This window comes from Convolutriloba macropyga, chromosome 5, assembly GCF_964194025.1.
Source record: "Convolutriloba macropyga chromosome 5, txConMacr16.3, whole genome shotgun sequence".
NCBI classification, from domain to species: Eukaryota; Metazoa; Xenacoelomorpha; order Acoela; family Convolutidae; genus Convolutriloba; species Convolutriloba macropyga.
Window position 1 is genome coordinate 10,213,481 of NC_134472.1, and position 22,020 is coordinate 10,235,500.

The 22,020-nt window shown below is 34.0% G+C and overlaps 1 protein-coding gene across 1 annotated transcript; it reads right to left on the reverse strand.

The window, feature by feature from the left end:
- Positions 1-456: 456 nt before the first annotated feature.
- Positions 457-12,639, reverse strand: LOC142339122 (uncharacterized). Its single transcript, XM_075388865.1, has 5 exons — positions 12,421-12,639; positions 10,508-10,647; positions 7,694-7,950; positions 3,570-7,119; positions 457-875 (listed from the first exon to the last, which is right to left on the reverse strand). The coding sequence occupies exons 1-5, from the start codon at positions 12,568-12,570 to the stop codon at positions 572-574; spliced, it is 4,401 nt and encodes a 1,466-aa protein (XP_075244980.1). The 5' UTR covers positions 12,571-12,639; the 3' UTR covers positions 457-571.
- Positions 12,640-22,020: the final 9,381 nt, after the last annotated feature.

Genomic DNA, 22,020 nt, shown 5'->3' on the forward strand with positions numbered 1-22,020 from the left:
ACTTGTGTTCATTCAAAATTTGCCATAATTCACAGCTATCATGAAGCACTAAAAACTCAATTGTACGGAAAAATTCAAATTTGGAGAACAAAGTATGACCGTTTTACAACTATAATGACAAAAGAAAAAAATTAAACAAATGTTTATTCGAACAAACTTTGTTCACGTTCAAAATAACTTTAAAGCATGAAAACTTGGTCAAGGGTACAGTTTGATTTAATAGCTTTCGGCCATTTTTTGTGGGTATAGCGTCTATACGAAATGCAGATACGTAATGCCCATAATGATTAAATTTTGTATACTAAGATTGTAAACAATAAATTAAAAAATATATATAACCTCACACCCCTATCCTCTCCGGTACCTGAAAAAAGAAATTGCTCATTAGGCTGTTTGTAAACACAGTTTTGAGTGTCGTGCTCCTATAATGGTTTACCTAGTTCAAAATGAGATGAAATTTTTCATTCTAATTTGTGTATAGCCATTTTAATTTTGGTAATTTGTAACTATATTGATTATAATATTCTACCAAATTTTCATGCTGTCCGTAGGATGTTTACAAAAGATTTAATCAGATACGACCCATCATCGGTCGATCTTTTTGGGTGACGTAACCATAGCCCACTTGAGCGACTACATCGGTATCGGTACTTTTCGCATCTTTGGAACCCAATGCTGCCTGCTGCTGTTGCGGTTGTTGTGTTTGGATTTTCTCATCGCCCGCTGCCACTGTTTCGTCCACATTCAGAGAGGTAGCCTTGCTCCCTCCCTTCCGGGTCTTGGATGTTCGCCGCGCTTTGCTAGTGTCACGTGACGTAGATCGTCTGCTAGAATCATCGCCTCCTGTTCTATGACTCACGCGTACTCGAGATATTCTGAAATTTAATTGTCCATAGTAAACGTAACTTAAAATCGAAGATTGAATTTAGACTTATGATATTCTTTGGTCAGTTTAGTAGGATTGAGAGGGTGATATTGAATGGAACGGTATGCTCTGAAACTCTTCTATTAAACTCTCCTGTAAACCGGAAACTCTCCCAGACGGAAAGTTGATATGTACAGACTCAAATGAACGCACAATGGGGGTGTCGTGCGTTCAAATTTACATAGTCTGGAGACACGGAAGAACGCACGAAAGTCGGGACATGAACGCACAAAACGTCTGAATCCAGAAAAAGGTGTGATGAACATGGAAAGTCTGAAAATGAACGCTCAGAAGTTTGATTGGCACACGAAAGCATGATAAATACACAAAAATCTGGACATTAGTCAACAAAAACCTGACCAAGAAACGGAAGTCTGGTGAACGCACGAAAGTATGCACATGAACGCACGAATGGTCTGATGAACGTGCTAAAGTCGGGATATGAACGCAAGAAAGTCTGGACATAAACATTTTACATCTGGGGTGGTCTTGACATACCGACTTTCTGTCTTGGACTTCAATCTGGATATTTACAAAATAGTCTCTGTATTAGTCTTTTGAACCAGCAATTCGTTGTATGAGGCACTTTTATGCAAATATTTACCAAATATGTTCTTTCATTCCTGCAAAATTAACCTTGCTCACATTTATCGTGGAAAACCGTAACAAATGCGAGTATATATACTCGCTGAACAGGCTGTTTAGTAATTAATATACTTAAGTCAGAAAAAGGTCTTGTGATGGATTGACGGAAAATCTCTCCATTTGGAAATCTTTTTTCGGATAACATTATTCCAATAATGGCCTATAATTTTTGAATCACTGAACTTCAGACTCGTGAAGACCTTCAAAAATGTCAAAAGGGTTTTGGATGGTTTACGGATACATGACAATTTACGCAATGCCATTTTACCCAATGCAAAAATACCCAATGCAAAACTACCCAATGCCATTATACCCAATGCCAAAATACCCAATGCCATTATACCCAATTCACATTGATATTTTCGTTCCATAATCCGAGTACTATTTAGCAGAAAATAGCTCTTACACGTATGATTTAACAAGCGGATAATTTAATCCCATGTTCGGTTGTGATAGTTTCATATCAAGTCCCAAAGGCCGCTGAGGCATGGCCATGGTCATTAAGCATAATAATTCAATCACTTGTTAGGTTGTAATAATTTCATATCAAGTCCCACGGGCCGCTGAGGCATGGCCATGGTCATTAAGCATAATAATTCAATCACTTGTTAGGTTGTAATAATTTCATATCAAGTCCCACGGGCCGCTGATGCATGGCCATGGCCATTAAGTATTTTAAACCATGCGGGTAATAGTGACTGCTAATTTGCTGTCGGATTATTGAACGAAAATATCAAAGTACATTGTGTATAATGGCATTGGGTATATTGGCATTGGGTATACTGGCATTGGGTATATTGGCATTGGGTATAATGGCATTGGGTATTTTGGCATTGGGTATAATGGCATTGGGTAAATTGTCCTGACACCATGGTTTACTGTAGCAGCCCTATTACAAGCAGCCTTTCAACTTCAATTGTGAAATCAGAAGAAACTTAGGACTATTTATTTTAAAAAAGCAATTGATATTACATACCAAGTATTTAATTCAATTTAGATAGAGCGTAAAGAGTTGTTTTGCTTTGTACAAACATTGATGATTTTCGAATTGAATTTGCTGCAAAATTTCTTCAAAAGATCAATTATATTTTCTCAGGTTTTATTTTTAGAAAGCAGAAATGTTTTGGTTAAAAGTTGGTAAATATAGGTTGTTTTATAGAGAAATGAAAAAAAAACAACTTTCTTTTGCGGAGTTTATGCGGAATTATTAATATTCTGACGAGGCAATATAAATCGTACGAAGAATTTTAAGGGTACTCAGATTAGAATGTCTTTCTCCTGAAATCTAATGAGTTCAAACTTATTGTTGAACTCGTCCTCTTATTTCACAAAATTGCAGTTTATCACAAGATTTATCACAAGATTTCAAAACGAACGTTAGCTCACGTTCGTTTTGAATTTATCGCAACTTCAAAACGGCCGCAACTTATCACAAGATTTCAAAAGTAGAATAGACTGACTCATTTTTACTATACTGCATGTCGAGCATGCTATTCAAAGTCGAACGATACGTTTTTCATGGGTTTGTCCGAGCACGGTCTTTATTCACACCATTTTTTTGGTCAATATGTTCTTCATATGAGCCAAGGAAGAGCCAAGGAGGAAGGGATGAGTGACCGACAATTGGGACAAATTTAATCGCTTAAGATGAATCATTGTTGCATATGGGCGAATTTGACTGTTTGAACGGAATTAGTAAGAATAGTCAAGCAGCGAACACTTCTGCATAGTTAAATTTCAGAAACAAAAGGGCGGTTCGAGTTAAGACCAGTGATGCCGGCTAAAGTCTTTTCATTGACTGTTAGAGTCAATTATGGGCTTTTCACACCGCTTTTTGCTCTAACATGATCTTAGTAAGTCGAGGCCTAAACTTTAGGAGCAGTGAGGAGCGAGTTTTTTTGCCAATCGGAAGTATAACTCCACGCGTACTCGACTACTCCGCTAATTAGGCAGAAAAAATTTTCCCGTCACATAACAACGATAACATAAACTAACATACCTAATCTGTCGTTCAATAGATTGGCTTGCCATGACCGCTCGATGTGACGTCTCACGTGGTGATGCTATTTCAATGTCACCTGTTTTTGGCGTCATCATGCCACGAGCTGAGTAATGGCCATGAGAACTCCTGGGAGTAGTTGATCGGTGCCTGTACGAGGAACTTCGCATTGCAATCCCGTTAATTTCATGTGTTTTAACAGCATTAGGAGGATTTGTTGTCGGCGGTCCAAAGTTTAAGTCAGTTTCCTGGGCCAGTGATCTTAGTTCGTCATTCACAGGAGTGTTCAGAGAATGGGTGGAATCGGGACGCATGTCAATTGCAAATTGGGATCCCCGTATGCTTTGAGATGCATACGAATAACCATCCGCTAAACTTTGGGTACTTTTTTGTGTGTTTAACTTGTACAACGAGTCTGCATTTTGCAATCCTTGGGAAGACGCGGATAGCTGCCCAGTGACGTCATTAAGGGACCGTTGCAAATGGTTAATTTTGAGGGACTGCGAGTTCCTAAGATTTCCGGCACCATCATGAAGCATAATTGCATTTGGATTATCTTGAGTCTTAGGAAAGACCAGATTTCTCTGATAGGATCCATTTTGCTCACTGTGACTCTTAGACGTTGAGGGTTCCAAATCATCTGATTGCTGAACGTTGTGACCTCTAGAATCGTCGAACAGAAGCTGTTTCCGAAGAGAGATACTGGAAGATCCATCAATATCTTGGTAACTATTTCTGTATCCAGTACTATTGGCTAGTGATACTTCACTCCATCTAACTTGACCTTGAGCTGGAAGTCCTCCAACGGCTCCACTAATTTGTGCACCTTGTTCAGTTATATTAGCGGATATCTTACTAGGATGGGATCTGTCAATGTTTTCGTAAATATTTCTGACGTCATTAACATGCGCATCATCTTCTGAAATCACATTCGGCTGTTCTAGCACACTATCGACATACGACTTCGAAGCTGTGCTGCGCAAATCTTCGGCATTGCTAGCATTCGCATCCGTTGCAGACCTTTGCCTGCCTTGCAAATTGTGAACATTTAAACCAGAAATTGCTTCATTTTCATTCACCGCATTGTCGAAATGCGGTTTCGAGGCCGCACTTTGAGAACTTGACAAACTATCAACATGGGATTTGGAAAGTGCACTGTTTTGTGCACGAATTCCCGCTGGATAACAAGGTTGCATTCCGGAAACTTGAGGAGCTGCTACTGGCAATTGAGGACCTTTCAATTGGTTTGAATTAATTCGAGAATTTTCTGGTGCTACATTTGCGGAAACGGCATTTGCTGGCATTTCGTCTGCTAAGATTGCCCCATTCTGTTTGAACAAACTATCAACATGTGATTTTGACGTTCTATTGCTCTGATCAAAACTTTTTTCATTGTTTTTAAGTTGCATTTCGAGAACTTGAGGTGCAACATCGGCCGAAATTGGTCCTTCGTGCAAGTCTGGATAGCTTTGTTGCGCTGTATCTTCCGAATAAACGCACTCCATTGAAACGTGCGAACTCAAATTCTCAGAAGTACTGGCTGCAAACAAATCAGAGTTTACAGCCCCAAGGTCATTACTGTCATTTGCAGCCTTAGGCGATGTTTTTTCCGCATAACTCTTATCAAATTGTTCCCGTTTTTGTGATTGTAGATTTTGTTGTTCGCCCAATTGTCCTACGTTGGAAGATTCCCCGATTTTTCCCAAATTGTTGGAATTGCTCTCCGGGAGTATGTCAGAACTCATTGTTCCCGATTCATTGTTTTCATTCGAGTAATTTAATGTCGAGTTGACAATGTTAGCTTTATGCTGTTGATAGAATGTATTGGAAAATTTCTCTGCGTTTTTCGAATTATTTGATACGCTTTCTGATTGGTCGGAGTTAATCACGCCTTGATCATAGCTATTATTTTCGTTTTTAACGATAGCATTGAGCGCAAAACTTTTGTTGCCTGCTTGCGCTGGTTGGTAATTTGTATCGTAAGATTGAACGACAGAAATGTCTTTCGAATTCTCGGAAACGCCAGTATTCAAATCTTCATTCTTGTAGCCCTCGTTTTCACCTTTGGATAAAGTGTTATCCTCAAAGTCGATGTTATGCCTCTGCTGTTGGTGATAATTTTGACCTGAATCAGAGTAATGTCCTGTAGTTTTCGACCCTCCAAAACCTGTTCCATTAGGCTGGGTTCCTGAAAGCTTCTCAAAAGCGCCAGAGTTTGGAGAATGCGTGTGAACTGACGGCGTGGCCGATGGTCCGAAACTTGGCAATCCCATTTCGTCAACGTGATCAATGTTCATAGCCGGTTTGACTGCCTTTCTCACAACAATTCCGGTGTCAATTTCTGATGACTGAGGAGTTGCAACTAGGAATTTCTCCATAGAGACGTTCGAACCATCCGACACTTCAACGTTGGCCTTTCGAGCCTCAGAACTTCGTAGATTTTGTGTGGATCCCTGAACAAAGTCATTATTGGAAACAGTCGCTTCCTCGGCAACTGTTGCGACATTCGCCTCAGATTCTGTTCCCATTTGAGAAGATCTCGCAATTGCTTCAGCCGTCATTTCACTAAACTGTTCTTCTAGTTCATCAGAAGGAGTAGGTTCAAATATTGAAGACTGTGACTTCGGTTGAGCTTTTGGTTCCGGTTCAACAACAGCAACATTCTGGTCGCTCAATTCTTTTTGCTGACTGGGTATACTAGCTTGTTTGTCTTCGTCCAAACTTTGCGATTTGTACGAATAGTCGTCCAAAAGAGTTACGTAACCTCCCGAGTTTCCAAAACTTCCTGATTCGACATAGCTCTTACTGTTCTTAGATATTTCTGCGTTATCAGCATTTGCGTTTTGTACAAGAGAACTCTGGCTGTTGCTTAAAAGTGTCTTAGATGTGGCATCATGGTAGTCTGTAACTTCCGGCTCTGGGTTGTCACTCGATCCGGCAACATTGAGATCCGATCCAGAATTTTGCTGCTGCAATCGTTCACTCGATGTCTCATTTTCATCCTCATCTTCTTTTGTGATTTTGGGTGCTTCCATAGTTTGATCTCCGGTTACGCCACCCTCACAAGTTTGGAATCCAATGTGATCGGTAACATCTGCACGAGCGGCAGACAAAGTTCGTTCCTCAATTATGGGTGTCATCGTCGAACCGCTGCTTCGTTTATGCCCACTGTAATCGGGCTCATAACTGGGCGCTCCGGACTCAAACGAGTGGCTTTGTTCTGGAGTCAATGTAGGTCCGACATTACCATCCAGATCTTTGACCTCGCCGGTGTTTAGGTAATCTGATGAGGGTTCATCGTGTGCCAAATCTGCCAGCTCCTTTAGATCTTTAGAACTCATGTCAGCCACCTCTTCTGTATTCATATTGTTGTTTTCCATATATTCAGCACCCTGTCCTGACTCTGGTCCAAGAGAACGACCTCTGGGAAGGTTGCTGGACTGGTTAGTTTGGAAACTGGGGTGTCTGCCACTTCCACGACCACCGGTGCCTGGACGTCTGGTTCCAACTCCGCTATCAGCATCACTGGGACCTCCGCCATCTTTACCACCTAACATTCAACTACATTAAAACTAACCATTTTTTAAAACTTAATTTTGACCCATTGCGTGGTGTAAACTACACAGTCTTGAATAATAGAATAATCTTTTCTATATTTTGGTGGTCGGTCCTTTTCGAATTACTTTTTTCTGTTGACTATTCAAATTTGTAATAGTCTAAATAAAGTAGGCGTAAAGGCTATAGAGTCACAGAACAGCTTTAAAATACAATGTCACTTAATAGCGGTACGTTTTTTTCATCGTGTATAACATAGTTATACCAACTTTTCAGTTTACAGATAATTTTTCTTCCCCCCGTCCAAATGTGTACAAAAGAAGTTTGGACCTCAGTGAGAAAAGTCAATGTAATTTGGATAGTGAATCATGGTCCAGAACAATTTAAGAGGCACCAAGAACTTTCCTCAAAATTGATTTCAAACTTTCCTTCCAACGAGTTTAGAACAATATCCAAAATTGTGCGTGAGCAATTTTGACCAATTTTTGAAATAAGCAGCTTTTTGATAAACCATGTTATCATTTTGATTGGACAATCATGGATATGAAAAACTACTTGTACCAACTTACCCATAGCCTCATAATCATCATTACCACCCTCTCCCTCTTCCTGGGGTTCGTTCTCCTTCTGAACAGAGGCATCCTTGGTAGACTTCCTTTTGTGGGACTTGGGCTGGATAGTCCAGAGATTGTCCCTGGCGTCGTCCAGGTTCACAACCACTCCTGTCTCATCCGAGGAATCATCCTCGTCATCTATACAATGCAGAGCGTACTGTCTCTGCTCTGGTTGAGATACTCCCAAGTCAGGCTCCACTTCGTCAATCGACCTGAAAAATGATACATTGCAATGTTAATAACTGTGTCCCCCTTCGGTAGGTTATGCCCCCCCCCATTATTGACATTTTCAGACCTTTATAATGATAATTATAGTGTATAATGGATAATCTCGCCTCTTATTAGCCAGTAATAAGTATTGTTAGCGCAAAAGACAACATTAGTTTGTTCACGAAAGGTAACGGAAACAACAAAATGCTCAAGGAGGAATAAAAGGAAACAGAATTAAAACCAAAGAGTGAAAAAAAGGGGATGACAAAGTTTCTTAGACGCAACAAAATCTTCAGGCGTTATCTTCTCAAAAAATGTTCAGCTATTTTGCAACTTTTTGGAATTATTTAACAAAATACGCTAGAAAAATAACGCTTACAGATATTTCACATTATTCTCTTACAAAAATTGCAATTTAATATCACATTAAGAAAACAATGACAACAGAAAATTAATCAAGTTTTGTAGGAGGCTGAGGATACTTTTTCTCTGACTAGCTTGCGAAAATTGCCCTCCTACACTGCTACCTAACAAAAAATAACCCCCTTTCCGTGCTGTATTTTATGACAAAATTATTTGGCTTAGAATATAGGTAAACTGCTATCATTTATGCGCGACTGCGGACCGCTGATCACATCCAAGACTCTTATGGGCTGTGGAATGTAATGCGGAAACGCCGGTTATCAGGGACACCGACCCGCAAAATGGAATTTTTTGTTTAACTTTATTTTGCTTAAATGCTATAACATTGCTTAATTTATTCTTTTGCTGCTATTGAGGAAACCTGTTCGAAGACAACTTAATTAAGAATAAGTTCGAGAGAATAATACTGATAGTTAAAAGAAATTTTAAAAAAGCCATGAGATTTTCTCATATGGTGCTTTTAGTTGATTTTATTTTCAAACAGATTCAGGAGCTGTCTTGCACATTTTTATGAGTTATTTTTGCAATCAAAAATTAACTGTGAAATCAGAAAACAGATAGCTTTGAATTTGCCAAGCAACCTTTAACCCTACATCTTTTCAAACAAATTTGCAATTAAGCGCAATTTTCAACAGTCTTTTAAAATCGAAACAAAAAATTGCAGTTGCAGTGTTAACATACAAGTTTTCGCGTTTTTCAAACCATAATCGTCAATTTTGTGAAGAATGTGCGTTTAATCTACAATTTCAAAAATTCAGCAGAGACACTAATGAAATCAGGTGATCCAACGATATGGAGAAAATGATGAGAAAACTTTGCAATACTCATTTTTGATTCACTCATTCATTTTTGTATTCAATTGATCTATAGACAATCAGAAATTCATAGTTAAATTTTGATTTGAATTGAGTTAAAAACATCGGGAAACTCGGCAGTGCTGGTAGTAAATTCGTTCAAAGAATCAAAAATGTCCAATTGAAAAATGACCCCCATCCTTTAGTTTTGAAAAGTTTGTAAAGAAACAAATATAGAGCTTGGTGGAAATTGGGGGAAAAATGTTTGTTAAATTAATGAGATGTCATTTTTTTTGTTTCTTTTCAAATCATTTTTAGCCTTATAGTTCCCAACCGCGATTTTTAATTTTTTATACAAATTTTTTTTGAAAAAATGGTACAAAAGTATTACTTGATAATTGATTTATTCATGATGCCGTATGGTAGCTCCACCCTTTCTGAATGAAATGGTCTGTTAACACTTGAACATCTATTTTTCGAAAGAAAATATTTTCTCCCAAGAACAGATACGATATTGTTCCCTTTTTTGCCTAAATTCTGTTTTCAATGTGTTTTGGTATTAAATAGGGAAACAACTGTTAACAACATTTGGTGACTTAGAAAAAAAACGCGCTTATTACCAGTATTCACAGCCAAAAAACTCACTTTCACCACATTTGTCGTAAAGATTTATGGTTGCTTTGTGGCATGGAAGACGATATGTCGAAGCATTATTTTTAATATTTTTATCAGATCTCAATGCGGAACTAAAAATCTGAACCTTTGAATACCTTCGTAGTCTTTCGGAGTAATTAACTGAAAATTTCAGGAAGGGCGTCAATGCCGTGAATATATTCAATGATCTATATCATAATTTAAAAGTCTTATTTTAATGGAAATGAGGAACTCATTCTAAAAGTGTTTTCTGGCTAATTTTCGAGAACCCTGTTATTTCTGATGCTTTCTTTACAAAATAACAAAAATCTATACAAAGTTTGTTGCAGTGCCTTTTTCATAGGCACCTCAATTCAAGTTCTGATTTTTAAAGATGTTTTTTAAACAGTTTTTTCTTAAATATTGCAATTTTATTAAGAATTATTATTTTTGTTTTCTTTTCTTAGTTAACGAAGGCTGGATGTCAGCATAAGTAAGCTTTAATATTTTCTGATTTTTAAAGATGTTTTTTAAACAGTTTTTTCTTAAATATTGCAATTTTATTAAGAATTATTCTTTTTGTTTTCTTTTCTTAGTTAACGAAGGCTGGATGTCAGCGTAAGTAAGCTTTAATATGGGGTATAAGCGGGAAAATATTATATTACATATTTTGTTATTATTCTTCCATCTGGTACCAATACAGCGTTACCTGTTGTGAACGGATGGCTCAGCTGACTTCTTGTCTGGATAGAAGTCCATGTCTCCCTCCTTCTCAGCCGGGACTGTCTCTGAGGCTGCAGTCGACTCATTCGTCACAATGTCCATCTGACTAGACATCACCGAGGGCACCTCCAACAACAATATCAACACCTGGCTGACAGTTCAAAAACCCGATCCCATTTCTTTGGGTTTTTGAACTTTAATCAAAATACGTGTCAAGGACACTGTGACTTATCATTAACGAAAAGCCCGGCATCATAATCATCATCAAACTGGACGGAATTAGCTGACTTCCGAAAAACTGTAGCAACAAAATCAAGCAAAACAAAACAAACTAAATTGCATTATTAATAATAAAGTTCCAAAGTCATGATCTAATTAACCCCCTTCAGTCATAATTCAATAACAGTACCCCTTGTTATGACATCAGCTGAGAAAAATACTCATTTTGGAGAAGCAACTTCTTCGTCATTTCATATCATTTTTTTCTAGTTAGAAACGATTGACAGTTTTTGTTCGATTTCACAGGTTACAGATCAACACTTTGGTCGTTATCTTGAGATATTGTCAGTCGTCTTATTATGATTATATTTCTGCTCGGCTTTGAAAAAAAAATGTTTCGAGGATGCACCAAATCTAAAGCCAAGATAATTTTGTACAGCTCCTGAATTTTTTTTGAAAGAATTTTGATGAGTTCAACTAACAGTTTTAAGCTACTTTTTTTCTCGCTCAGCGAATACAAAAGTTCCTTTACAAATGATTTACAATCCAAAAACCGTCGTATAATTGTATTTTTTTAGTTTGAAACCCAGAGAAGAAGCAGAGGAAAGCCTAGTGGGTGCATATTATTTGCTCCACCCACCCAAGAAAAAAAATGAAAAAAAATGACAAAAGAAAAAAGTCTGTAATCTTTAAAATTTTTAAAAAAGAAATAAAACTAAATGGGAACTTTACGCGCCCAGTATAAAACAAACTGACCGACTGGTAGAAATTTGCTGTCAAAAATGGTGAAATTGAACCATAAACTACTGGAAACATATCAACCCACACAAAGCTTTAAGACGCCTAAAAAAAGACAATTTATCTAAAATGAGACTATTCACATAAAACTGACTTTTGGACTGTTTACTAGCCAAACGAAAAATTTTTATGACCATTATGGTTGGTAAGATTCCATCAAATCCCTGTATGGTGTTTTATAATTGGCATTTGTCTTTTATACAGATAGCTATTTTATCAAAAACGAAGATATCTCCAATCTCTTTTTCTGATCTACCCTGATTTTTTTCTCGGCTCTTCCCACGTCCAAATTCTCCCATAAACCTTGGTGCTGCTAACTGGCATCATTCGATTACGAACGTAAGTTATATTTGATGACCTAGCGAGTGGGTTGTGTTTTGCTGTAGCTTGGTTAATTACAGTAATGCTCATAACCTACTTGAAACCCGGGTCGAGATTTGGTGGTGAATTTTTGTAAGAAATGCGGTGAAATGCGGTAAAAAAAATTTTCACCGCGTATTTCATACATCTTTTGGCGGTAAATGCGGTGAATCACTGTGAATTATTTATTTCCACCGCGTTCTAAGTTTTCCTACGAAAAAGAAGCTTCCTTACTCTGGTTCGAACCTCTTACCTCCTGCATGCCTTCACCTTCTTAGTCCACTGCGCCTACTGACACTTAATTCTACGATATTTGTGAATTTAAATCAGATTCAGTCAGCGTTGGAAAACCAATGCGGTGAATTTTTGTAAGAAATGCGGTGAAATATTTTTTTCACCGCAATCACCGCATTTATTACAATACTTCACCACATTCACCGCATTTCTTACAAAAATTCACCCAAAAACCTCGACCCGGAAAACAGTTTATTATTATGTATGGTGGTCAAACCAGAAACAGACCTGAATGCTGACATCAACTCCCCTCTCTTGTGGCGATTTGGCTCTCTCGTCTTTAGCGAAAGACATTGTCATGCTGCTTCTAGACCTGCTCTTTGCATAGGAATACTTTCCAGAAACTCCTGAGCTGCCACCCGAATACTGGCTTCCCATATCTGAGTTGACGTGGTCGCAAGAAGGACATGTGGATTCCAGGGGTTTCACGACCAGTCTTCTGTTAGCATGCTGACTACCGGCGTCACTGTGGGTCAGGCTGTGTTCTTGCAGCAAGTCCTGAACGAGAAGAGAGAACATTTGGAGTAAACATTGCAAAAACGTCCTGGATTGAAACAAGAATTGAATTTTCACCCACACAGTCCTGGTCAGCTGTATTTTTTTTATTAATTTAATTGGGATTCAAACTCGTCCTTTGATTAAAGAAAAGTTTAAAAAAAGTTCAAATGCAAAAATTTTCTTGTAAAAAATATTTTTAAAATACAAAAAGGATAAAAATTAAAAGCCAAAAAAACTTGAGATTTGGCAGTTATAGAGTTTCATGTCCTTGAGCAAAATGTGATAAAGAACAAAGTGAATGCAGTGCTTGGCAGATAGATGCTTTTTCCGATTACATATCCACAAACTTGTCAGTATTTTGAACCATACAATAGAGAAGGATACCAGATTTACGGAGAAGAACGAAAAGCTAATTGCTAAATTGATCAAAGTCTCTATGCTTACTAACTTGGGATTAAAATTCCCTAAAGTTGGAGATTAGCTTCTACGCACATTACGGCTCTTAGAAATTTGTTGTCGGAATTAGGTGGTCAAATAACTATAACAAAAACAAATCCTGTTTTAAACTAACTGAACCCGTTCCCGAGGAAAAAGTGGCAAATTTAAAAGCAGCTATTTGCAAAGCAATTTGGCGTCCCATTTTGAAAAGTGTCTATGAAGTGGTCAATTGAGAGATCGGAACAAATAAGAGTAATTGAAACAAAAAAATTCTTCAAAGAAACGCAAATCATGAAAATTGGAGTCAATTGTATAAAGAAGTAAATGAAACATGAAGCAAATCAACTTTGTGCGAAAGATAAATTCTTATTTCCAATTTCATTTCTGACTTAATATCCAGTTAGTTTTGAATACAGGTTAATGTCCAGTTTTTTGGTAGTTAGTTGAAGTTTGTGCAAGAGTTAAAAACATACAGCAAAAGTTTGAAAATGACTACGAAATTAATAAAGTCAATTACTAAGAGGCCATTGAAAACCTATAAGATCCCGCATTAAGGTTTAAAATATCGATACGAAAATTTATACCTTGAACCTTGTTCTTAAGTTTAACCCAGAAAGTTTTGATAAAAATCCAGAAAAAGTGTCACTGTTAACTTGAAATATGAGGTAAAATACTGTTATTGTTCAATGATTTTTTAAAAAATTTTTCCTCAGCAAAAAATATAAAAAATTTGCGAGCACAAAACACAAACTTTTCCAAAAAGAAAATAAATTTTTCAAAAGCGATTTTCAAAAATTTGTAGACGTTTAGAAATAGTTTTCAACAATTATAGATTTGGTGAATAATTCCAACTGAACATAACTAAGCCCTAGCAGAAAAGAAATTTAGTTTTTTGTAATTTTAATTGTATCATATGGTCACCATCAAGCTGATGTTTGTGATACTTTCTAGTATTTATTTCCTAATGATATAATTTTTTCCATTAATAAAAAATTTATTTCCATTTTTATTAATTTTATAATTATTACTGCTATTATTGTTACTATTATTATTATTGTTATTATTATTATTACTATTATGATTACTATTATTATTATTATCATTATTATTATTAGGGTTATTATTATTATTATTATTATTATTATTATTATTATTATTATTATTATTATTATTATTATTATTACTATTAGTGTTATTATTATTATTATTATTATTATTATTATTATTATTATTATTATTATTAGTATTATTATTATTATTATTATTATTATTATTATTATTATTATTAGTATTATTATTATTATTATTATTATTATTATTATTATTATTATATTATTATTATTAGTATTATTATTGTTATTATTGTTATTATTATTATCAGTTTTATTGTTATTATTATTATTATTATTTTTATTATTATTATTATTATTATTGTCTTTATTATTATTATTGTTTTATTATTATTATTATTCTTTTTATTATTACTATTAGTAATCATAATAATAATAAATATTATTATTATTATTATTATTATTATTGCTATTATTATTATTGCTATTATTATTATTATTATTATCATTATTATTATTATTATTATTATTCTAATCAATTCTTCATGCGTATTTGTTATCATTATATTTCAAATTACTCTTATTAATTCATTTTTTTGAAACTGTTCGTTAATTTTAATTTTTTAGTTTTATAATAACTTTTATTGGTAAATTCGGCTACACTCATATATTATGTATTTCATCTGATTTTGCTATTTTTCTACTTTTCGCTAATTTACTTTTTAAACTTTACTTGCTGTTGTTGCTGATGTTTTTTTTATCATTTTTGATATTTTTTAGATTCTGACCAAATAGTTTGATTTCATTTTTGTTTTCAAATAGAATTATCTACAGCATATTATTCTGTCAGTTTCGTTATTGATGAATTGTTATTAATATTGTCATTACTTTTGCACTTTTTACAATTCATCACCTTTTGGTTGAAGATCCTTTAGAGCTTGAACCTTGTTCTTAAGTTTAACCCAGAAAGTTTTGATAAAAATCCAGAAAAAGTGTCACTGTTAACTTGAAATATGAGGTAAAATACTGTTATTGTTCAATGATTTTTTAAAAAACTTTTCCTCAGCAAAATATATAAAAATATAAAAAAAAACACAAAACACAAACTTTTCCAAAAAGAAAATAAGTTTTTCAAAAGCGATTTTCAAAAATTTGTAGACGTTTAGAAATAGTTTTCAACAATTATAGAGTTGGTGAATAATTCCAACTGAACATAACTAAGCCCTAGCAGAAAAGAAATTTAGTTTTTTGTAATTTCAATTGTATCATATGGTCACCATCAAGCTGATGTTTGTGATACTTTCTAGTATTTATTTCCTAATGATATAATTTTTTCCATTAATAAAAAATTTATTTCCATTTTTATTAATTTTATAATTATTACTGCTATTATTGTTACTATTATTATTATTATTGTTATTATTATTATTACTATTATGATTACTATTATTATTATTATTATTATCATTATTATTATTAGTGTTATTATTATTATTATTATTATTATTATTATTATTATTATTATTATTATTATTATTATTATTAATATTATTATTATTATTATTATTATTATTATTATTAGTATTATTATTATTATTATTATTATTATTATTATTATTATTATTATTATTATTATTATTATTAGTATTATTATTATTATTATTATTATTATTATTATTATTATTATTATTATTATTATTATTATTATTATTATTATTATTATTATTATTATTATTATTATTAGTGTTATTATTATTATTATTATTATTATCATTATTATTAATATTAGTATTATTATTATTATTGTTATTATTATTATTATATTATTATTATTATTAGTATTATTATTATTATTATTATTATTATTATTATTATTATTATTATTATTATTATTATTATTATTATTATTATTATTATTATTATTATTATTATTATTATTATTATTATTATTATTATTATTATTATTATTATTATTATTATTATTATTATTATTATTATTATTATTATTATTATTATTATTATTATTATTATTATTATTATTATTATTATTATTATTATTATTATTATTATTATTATTATTATTATTATTATTATTATTATTATTAGTGTTATTATTATTATTATTATTATTATCATTATTATTATTATTAGTTTTATTATTATTATTATTGTTATTATTATTATTATATTATTATTATTAGTATTATTATTATTATTGTTATTATTGTTATTATTATTATTATCAGTTTTATTATTATTATTATTATTATTATTATTTTTATTATTATTATTATTATGATTATTATCATTATTATTATTATTGTTTTATTATTATTATTATTATTATTCTTTTTATTATTACTATTAGTAATCATAATAATAATAAATATTATTATTATTATTATTATTATTATTATTATTATTATTATTATTATTATTGTTATTATTATTATTATTATTATTATTATTATCATTATTATTATTATTATTATTATTATTATTATTATTATTATTATTATTATTATTATTATTATTATTATTCTAATCAATTCTTTATGCGTATTTGTTATCATTATATTTCAAATTACTCTTATTAATTCATTTTTTTGAAACTGTTCGTTAATTTTAATTTTTTAATTTTATAATAACTTTTATTGGTAAATTCGGCTACACTCATATATTATGTATTTCATCTGATTTTGCTATTTTTCTACTTTTCGCTAATTTACTTTTTAAACTTTACTTGCTGTTGTTGCTGATGTTTTTTTTATCATTTTTGATATTTTTTAGATTCTGACCAAATAGTTTGATTTCATTTTTGTTTTCAAATAGAATTATCTACAGCATATTATTCTGTCAGTTTCGTTATTGATGAATTGTTTTTAATATTGTCATTACTTTTGCACTTTTTACAATTCATCACCTTTTGGTTGAAGATCCTTTAGGTTGAACATTTTACCTTGGTTGATTGTTCCGGCTCAGCCGCTGGAGGTTGTGGAGTCATATCCCTGACATTTCTGTCTTCCTGGGGAGTTTTGGCTCTCTCATCTTTCGCAAACGACATTGCCATACTACTCTTAGATCTACTCTTAGCGTACGAGTATTTGCCAGACACGCCTGAACTGCCCCCAGAATACTGACTGCCCATTTCCGAAGTGACAACCTCGCATGATGGACATCCCGATTCCAGAGGTTTCAAGACCATCCTCCGGTTTGCGTGTTGCTGTGGTTGGCTACCAGCGTCACTCTGTGTCAAGCTGTGCTCTTGTTGCAAGTCCTTGGAAAATTTTTAGTCTCTAGACCATTTACATTACAATCAACCAACGTAGAATGTTCAACCCACAGGATTTTAAAGAGATAACAAAATTATAAAAGCTGTAAAAGTAATGACAAAACTAATAGCAATTTATGGACAGCGAAAGAAAGATGGACCTCTAATTGGCTAGATTTATAGAAGTTGAATTTGGAATCGACAATTATAATATCAATTTTTGGATCTTTCCCTATTGTGCCCCCCCCCCCCGACCCCAGTACGGTATGCAACCCCAAATTAGAGAACACGTGCCATTACATAGTAAATCATCATGTAAAAATATGGCACGTGCGCCTGGGGGTGCAAATAATATGCGCCCACTAAGCTGGGTGGAGGGGCACAAACAAAAGATCCCAGTTTTGTTTCACACCATCGTTATTTTTCATTCGTAATTTTATTTAGTTTAAAGTTTATTTCACAATTTTTGATTTAAGGGCTTTTTAATAGAAAAAGTGATAGTTTATCGTGATTTTATTATTTTGTAAACCAAAATTGATGATGGTACCTTTGTGGTCTGTTCAGCTTCTGATGTGGCTGGGGGAGGAGTCATGTCTCGGACATTCTTGTCCTCTGCTTCCACTTCCTCCTTCTCCTCAAATGTCTCTGCTGAGAAGGTCTCTGCAGCCGACACTTGAGGTGTCTTCTCTCCGTCCACACTTTGCATCATCTGTTCAAAAATTGAACGTTATTCTTTGATCTGAATAATAGTCTTCGGTTCTAGTAATGATGATTAATCATGTCTTTATAGACCCTCCTCCCCCCCCCCCGCAAAATCATAGCGCCCATTATAGTGTGTTTACAATGATTTGTGTGTGTGTGTGTGGGGGGGGGGGGTCTATAGGTTATTAATTAAGCTGGGGGGGGGGGGTATAAAGGTCCGACTATTTATGATTTTAGGGTTTCCATCAGAAAACCAATCAGCGAAAAACAATCAACATCTTTTTCTAGGAAAAAAAAATTCTCAAGTTTATCATATGAATAGAAAGATTCTATTGCCACCATTTGCTGCTCAATGAAAACGTCTCTGCCATTATAGCCCCCACGAAATGATAGCTCCACCCACATTATGGTATGTTTACAGTGATTGGAGGGTCTAAAGGGTATCTCACGACAAAGCTGGGGGGGGGGGGGGGGGAGCTATAATGGCAAATGCCCGATTATTCTATGGTTAATAAGTCTGCAACAGACGAGACCTTAACGTATGAAAAGAGTACGGCGGACGCAAAATTGGTTTGTAAAGACTACGCTCAATCCAAATTTCCTATAGAAATCGAGCTCCTGGACTGCCGAATGCAATTGCGGCCCCACTTATTCGCTTTTAAAAAATTTGCAAGACAATTTTGGCATGAAATGCTGTGAATTGCTGTAAAAATTGATCGATATGGAGAATGCAGTTAGAAAAAAACTGTTATTAATTCGCGCTATTTTTGTTTTAAACGCTACTTATGAAAAACGCTACTTTTATCAGGTTTAGATTATCGGGATCAATTCTACATTTTCCCGCTAAAAACCGTTCAAATAATCGACGTTCAAAATAGCCATTGAAACGGAAAAAAAATAAAAATTGTGGCTAAACCTGACAGAGGAGCTCAAAAAACCCTAAAAACAACATCAATTTCTAGAAAAAAAAATAGTTTTTTTCGGATTTAGCAAATGACAAAAAATTTTCGTTGGCCACTAATTGCTGCTTAATAAAACCTGTCAACCGGGTCGCTAATTGAAGACTAACGAACTACTAAATTAAGACTTATACGTGGTTCCACATTAAGTTCAGCCTACAAGTCTTAGCGTATATATGAAGCTGCAAAATTGTGAAAAATTAAGAAAAGCATTGAACGAGATAGGAAACTCATTTTTATCACTGGGCAGAGCACTGAGCCAAAAATCTTGTCAACATTAGATATGATTAAAAGCTGGAGAAAATTCTCATAAAAGCGGTTATAAATCAACTGAAGTTAGATATGTTCAAAAAACAGTTTGATTTTTTCCCTAATCGTTGACAGTCAATTTTCAGCCTCAAAATTGAAATGTAAATCTGTTAGATTGATACTAGATTGCGCTTAAGTTCGGCTGGAATTTCAAATTCTGATGGTCCCCAAAACTTCACGAGGAACTTTTGCTCAGCCAAGAAATAAACAAAAATGTCAGAACTTGATAGGACAAATCCCCTATTCTCCTATTTTCATCTCTTCAATGAAGTGTTTTCTGAGCATAATAAATTGCAAATTGCTTTGTTTCAATCTATCAACTAAGAGAGAGCCAAATACGATTATCTTTTTTGGGTCCCTTCTCTTTAACACCTCTGAACAATTAAATAAGCTTGAATATTTTCCGATAGATAAAGAGGTACACTGTGCAAAAGGACAAAGATGAGAAAGATGAGATGGTTGATCCTGCACTGAGGATATCAAGATAATGCATAATTATTGTTTGCGATAGCCCACTTGAGAAAATCTGAGAAGCTTTAAGATCAAAACCTAGAATTAGTCAAATCGCACTTAAATGCAGTAGCAATTTAAATTTTAAAAAGTTGTGCTAATGAAAAAACTAAAGAACTGTTGCAGGCCTGACAGTTTTTGCGGTATCTTCTACATAATTATGTAAAACACAAACAAACAAAATGAACATGCAACATTAGAGCAAAAACGTCCAGAAGATGATGCCACGGCAAAGTTCTTCTTGATCGACAGAAGTTTCTCATCAAGTAACTAGGCATTCTACTTCATTTTGAACAGTTTGCCATGGTAAATAGTGAAAAAAGAGCAAAATTATTTTTTCAAATAGCAGAGTGCGATGAAGTAAACGCACAAAAAAACTTCATTTCAATATAACACCGCGGAAACTTTTTCCGAACAAATTCACCTTGTACTTTGGAGCAACCAGTTTTCCTTTGTTTTATTAGCCATTTCTGTATTTGGACCATGTGCAACTATTTAAAGAACAGGCTTTAACGAAGCCCACCTGTCGGTAACCATTTTGAATAACTTCTCTTGATTCAACAAAACAGTTCATAATCTTATATCTATTTCAAATAAAACACCTCAGCAATGATGTAAAACTCCAAATGAATTACAGAGACGTACAATATAAATCAATGCCATTACTGCTGGGAGATAGATGCGATGTAAAAAACAGTGCATTCTTAATGTGGATGCGCATCAACGTGAACACCGATTTCAAAAGAAACCAACAAAGAGAGCTTTTGTTATCAGCAACTCCACTCTTTGACCTAGTTGGATTGATAACGCACTTTTCAAATTTTATTTCCCTTTTAAGCAGTCAAGAATTAAAAAAAACACTGGAATCAGTAAATACCAGCAGAACTTTAAATTGACGCTCAAGAGCGAATGAACCATTTTAAATGCACACTAACAATTGTAAAAACATGCCTCCTATCAGCGCCATCAGCAGCCATCAGTTTCTTTTGTTCGGTAAAGGAACTGGAGCAATACGAGGACCAAAAAATGGATTTATAATACAACTGAAGGAAATGGGAGCCCGCACTCTACCATTAGCAAGTCTTGAATAGCGCCCAGAAAACGGAAACGTTCACTTAAAAACGATTGCCACTTTCATCGCATTGGAAATGATGATAAAACAAACTTTGATTTCATTCAACTTCACTGCAATATTGGGATTGATAGAGTGATCAAAACCATAAAAATTTAAGTAGCGAAACGTCTGGAAACAATTTTCAAACTTTTCGAAAATTAGAGCTGAATAAAGATTTCCCGTTTCGGGTCCTGAAACAGGAATTTTGACTTTACTGAAACACATGTAACGGCCAGATATTGCAACCCAACGAGAACTCTTTTGGAAAAAAATACTTCGAAAAAGTGCGATTGAGATTAGATTTAAGAGAATCACAAGTGTCCTTAAAACTGAAATTTTGTGCCGAAAAGGCAACATGAACTGGCAAAAACTGCTCAAGGCGTTCTCGTCGGCTTGTCCTATCGTTGTTGGGAATAAACCAAAGGTAATGGCCAGCTTCTCTAGAGAGTTCCCATAGTATCAGGTACAGCTTGCCAAATAAAAAAAATTGAATTTCGGAGCATTACGAAAAGAAAGACATCTGGTATGCCTTGAAAAGGTCAAAGTTGATATGCACACAGATTTTCTCCAAACGTGCTTGCACGAATTTTATCCACAGAGTGCGGGAAACTTTGAGCGACGAAACCAGTCAGGAAAAAAAACTTCATGCTTCTAGGTATTTCTGTACTTTTAGATCAGAATTTGAATACGATAATCATTAAGAGACAGAACAGCTTAAACTCCTTCCCTATAATATGATTTTCTTCAGGTAACAATAACGATAAGGCTTCAAACCCCCCGGTCATTCCATCCGCAGAGATCCACATTTAGCAGAATGACTTCTCACGGCAAAATTCGAAGTTTTAACAAACAAAGACTTCAATTACACCTTGGAAAGACCAGCAGACTCCAAAGATTTTAGAAAAAGTTTGACTGCAACGAAAAAAAACACCCAAACTCAAAAAGCAGCCAGAAGAT

Bases quoted from the DNA above. Each gene is read 5' to 3' on its own strand.
- LOC142339122 (XM_075388865.1), bottom strand. From the start codon at position 12,570: ATGGGAAGCCAGTATTCGGGTGGCAGCTCAGGAGTTTCTGGAAAGTAT. The intron at 10,648-12,420 runs GTCTGTTTCTGG...TTGTTGTTGGAG, and splicing joins GAGTTGATGTCAGCATTCAG to GTGCCCTCGGTGATGTCTAG. The intron at 7,120-7,693 runs GTAAGTTGGTAC...GTTGAATGTTAG, and splicing joins TGATGATTATGAGGCTATGG to GTGGTAAAGATGGCGGAGGT.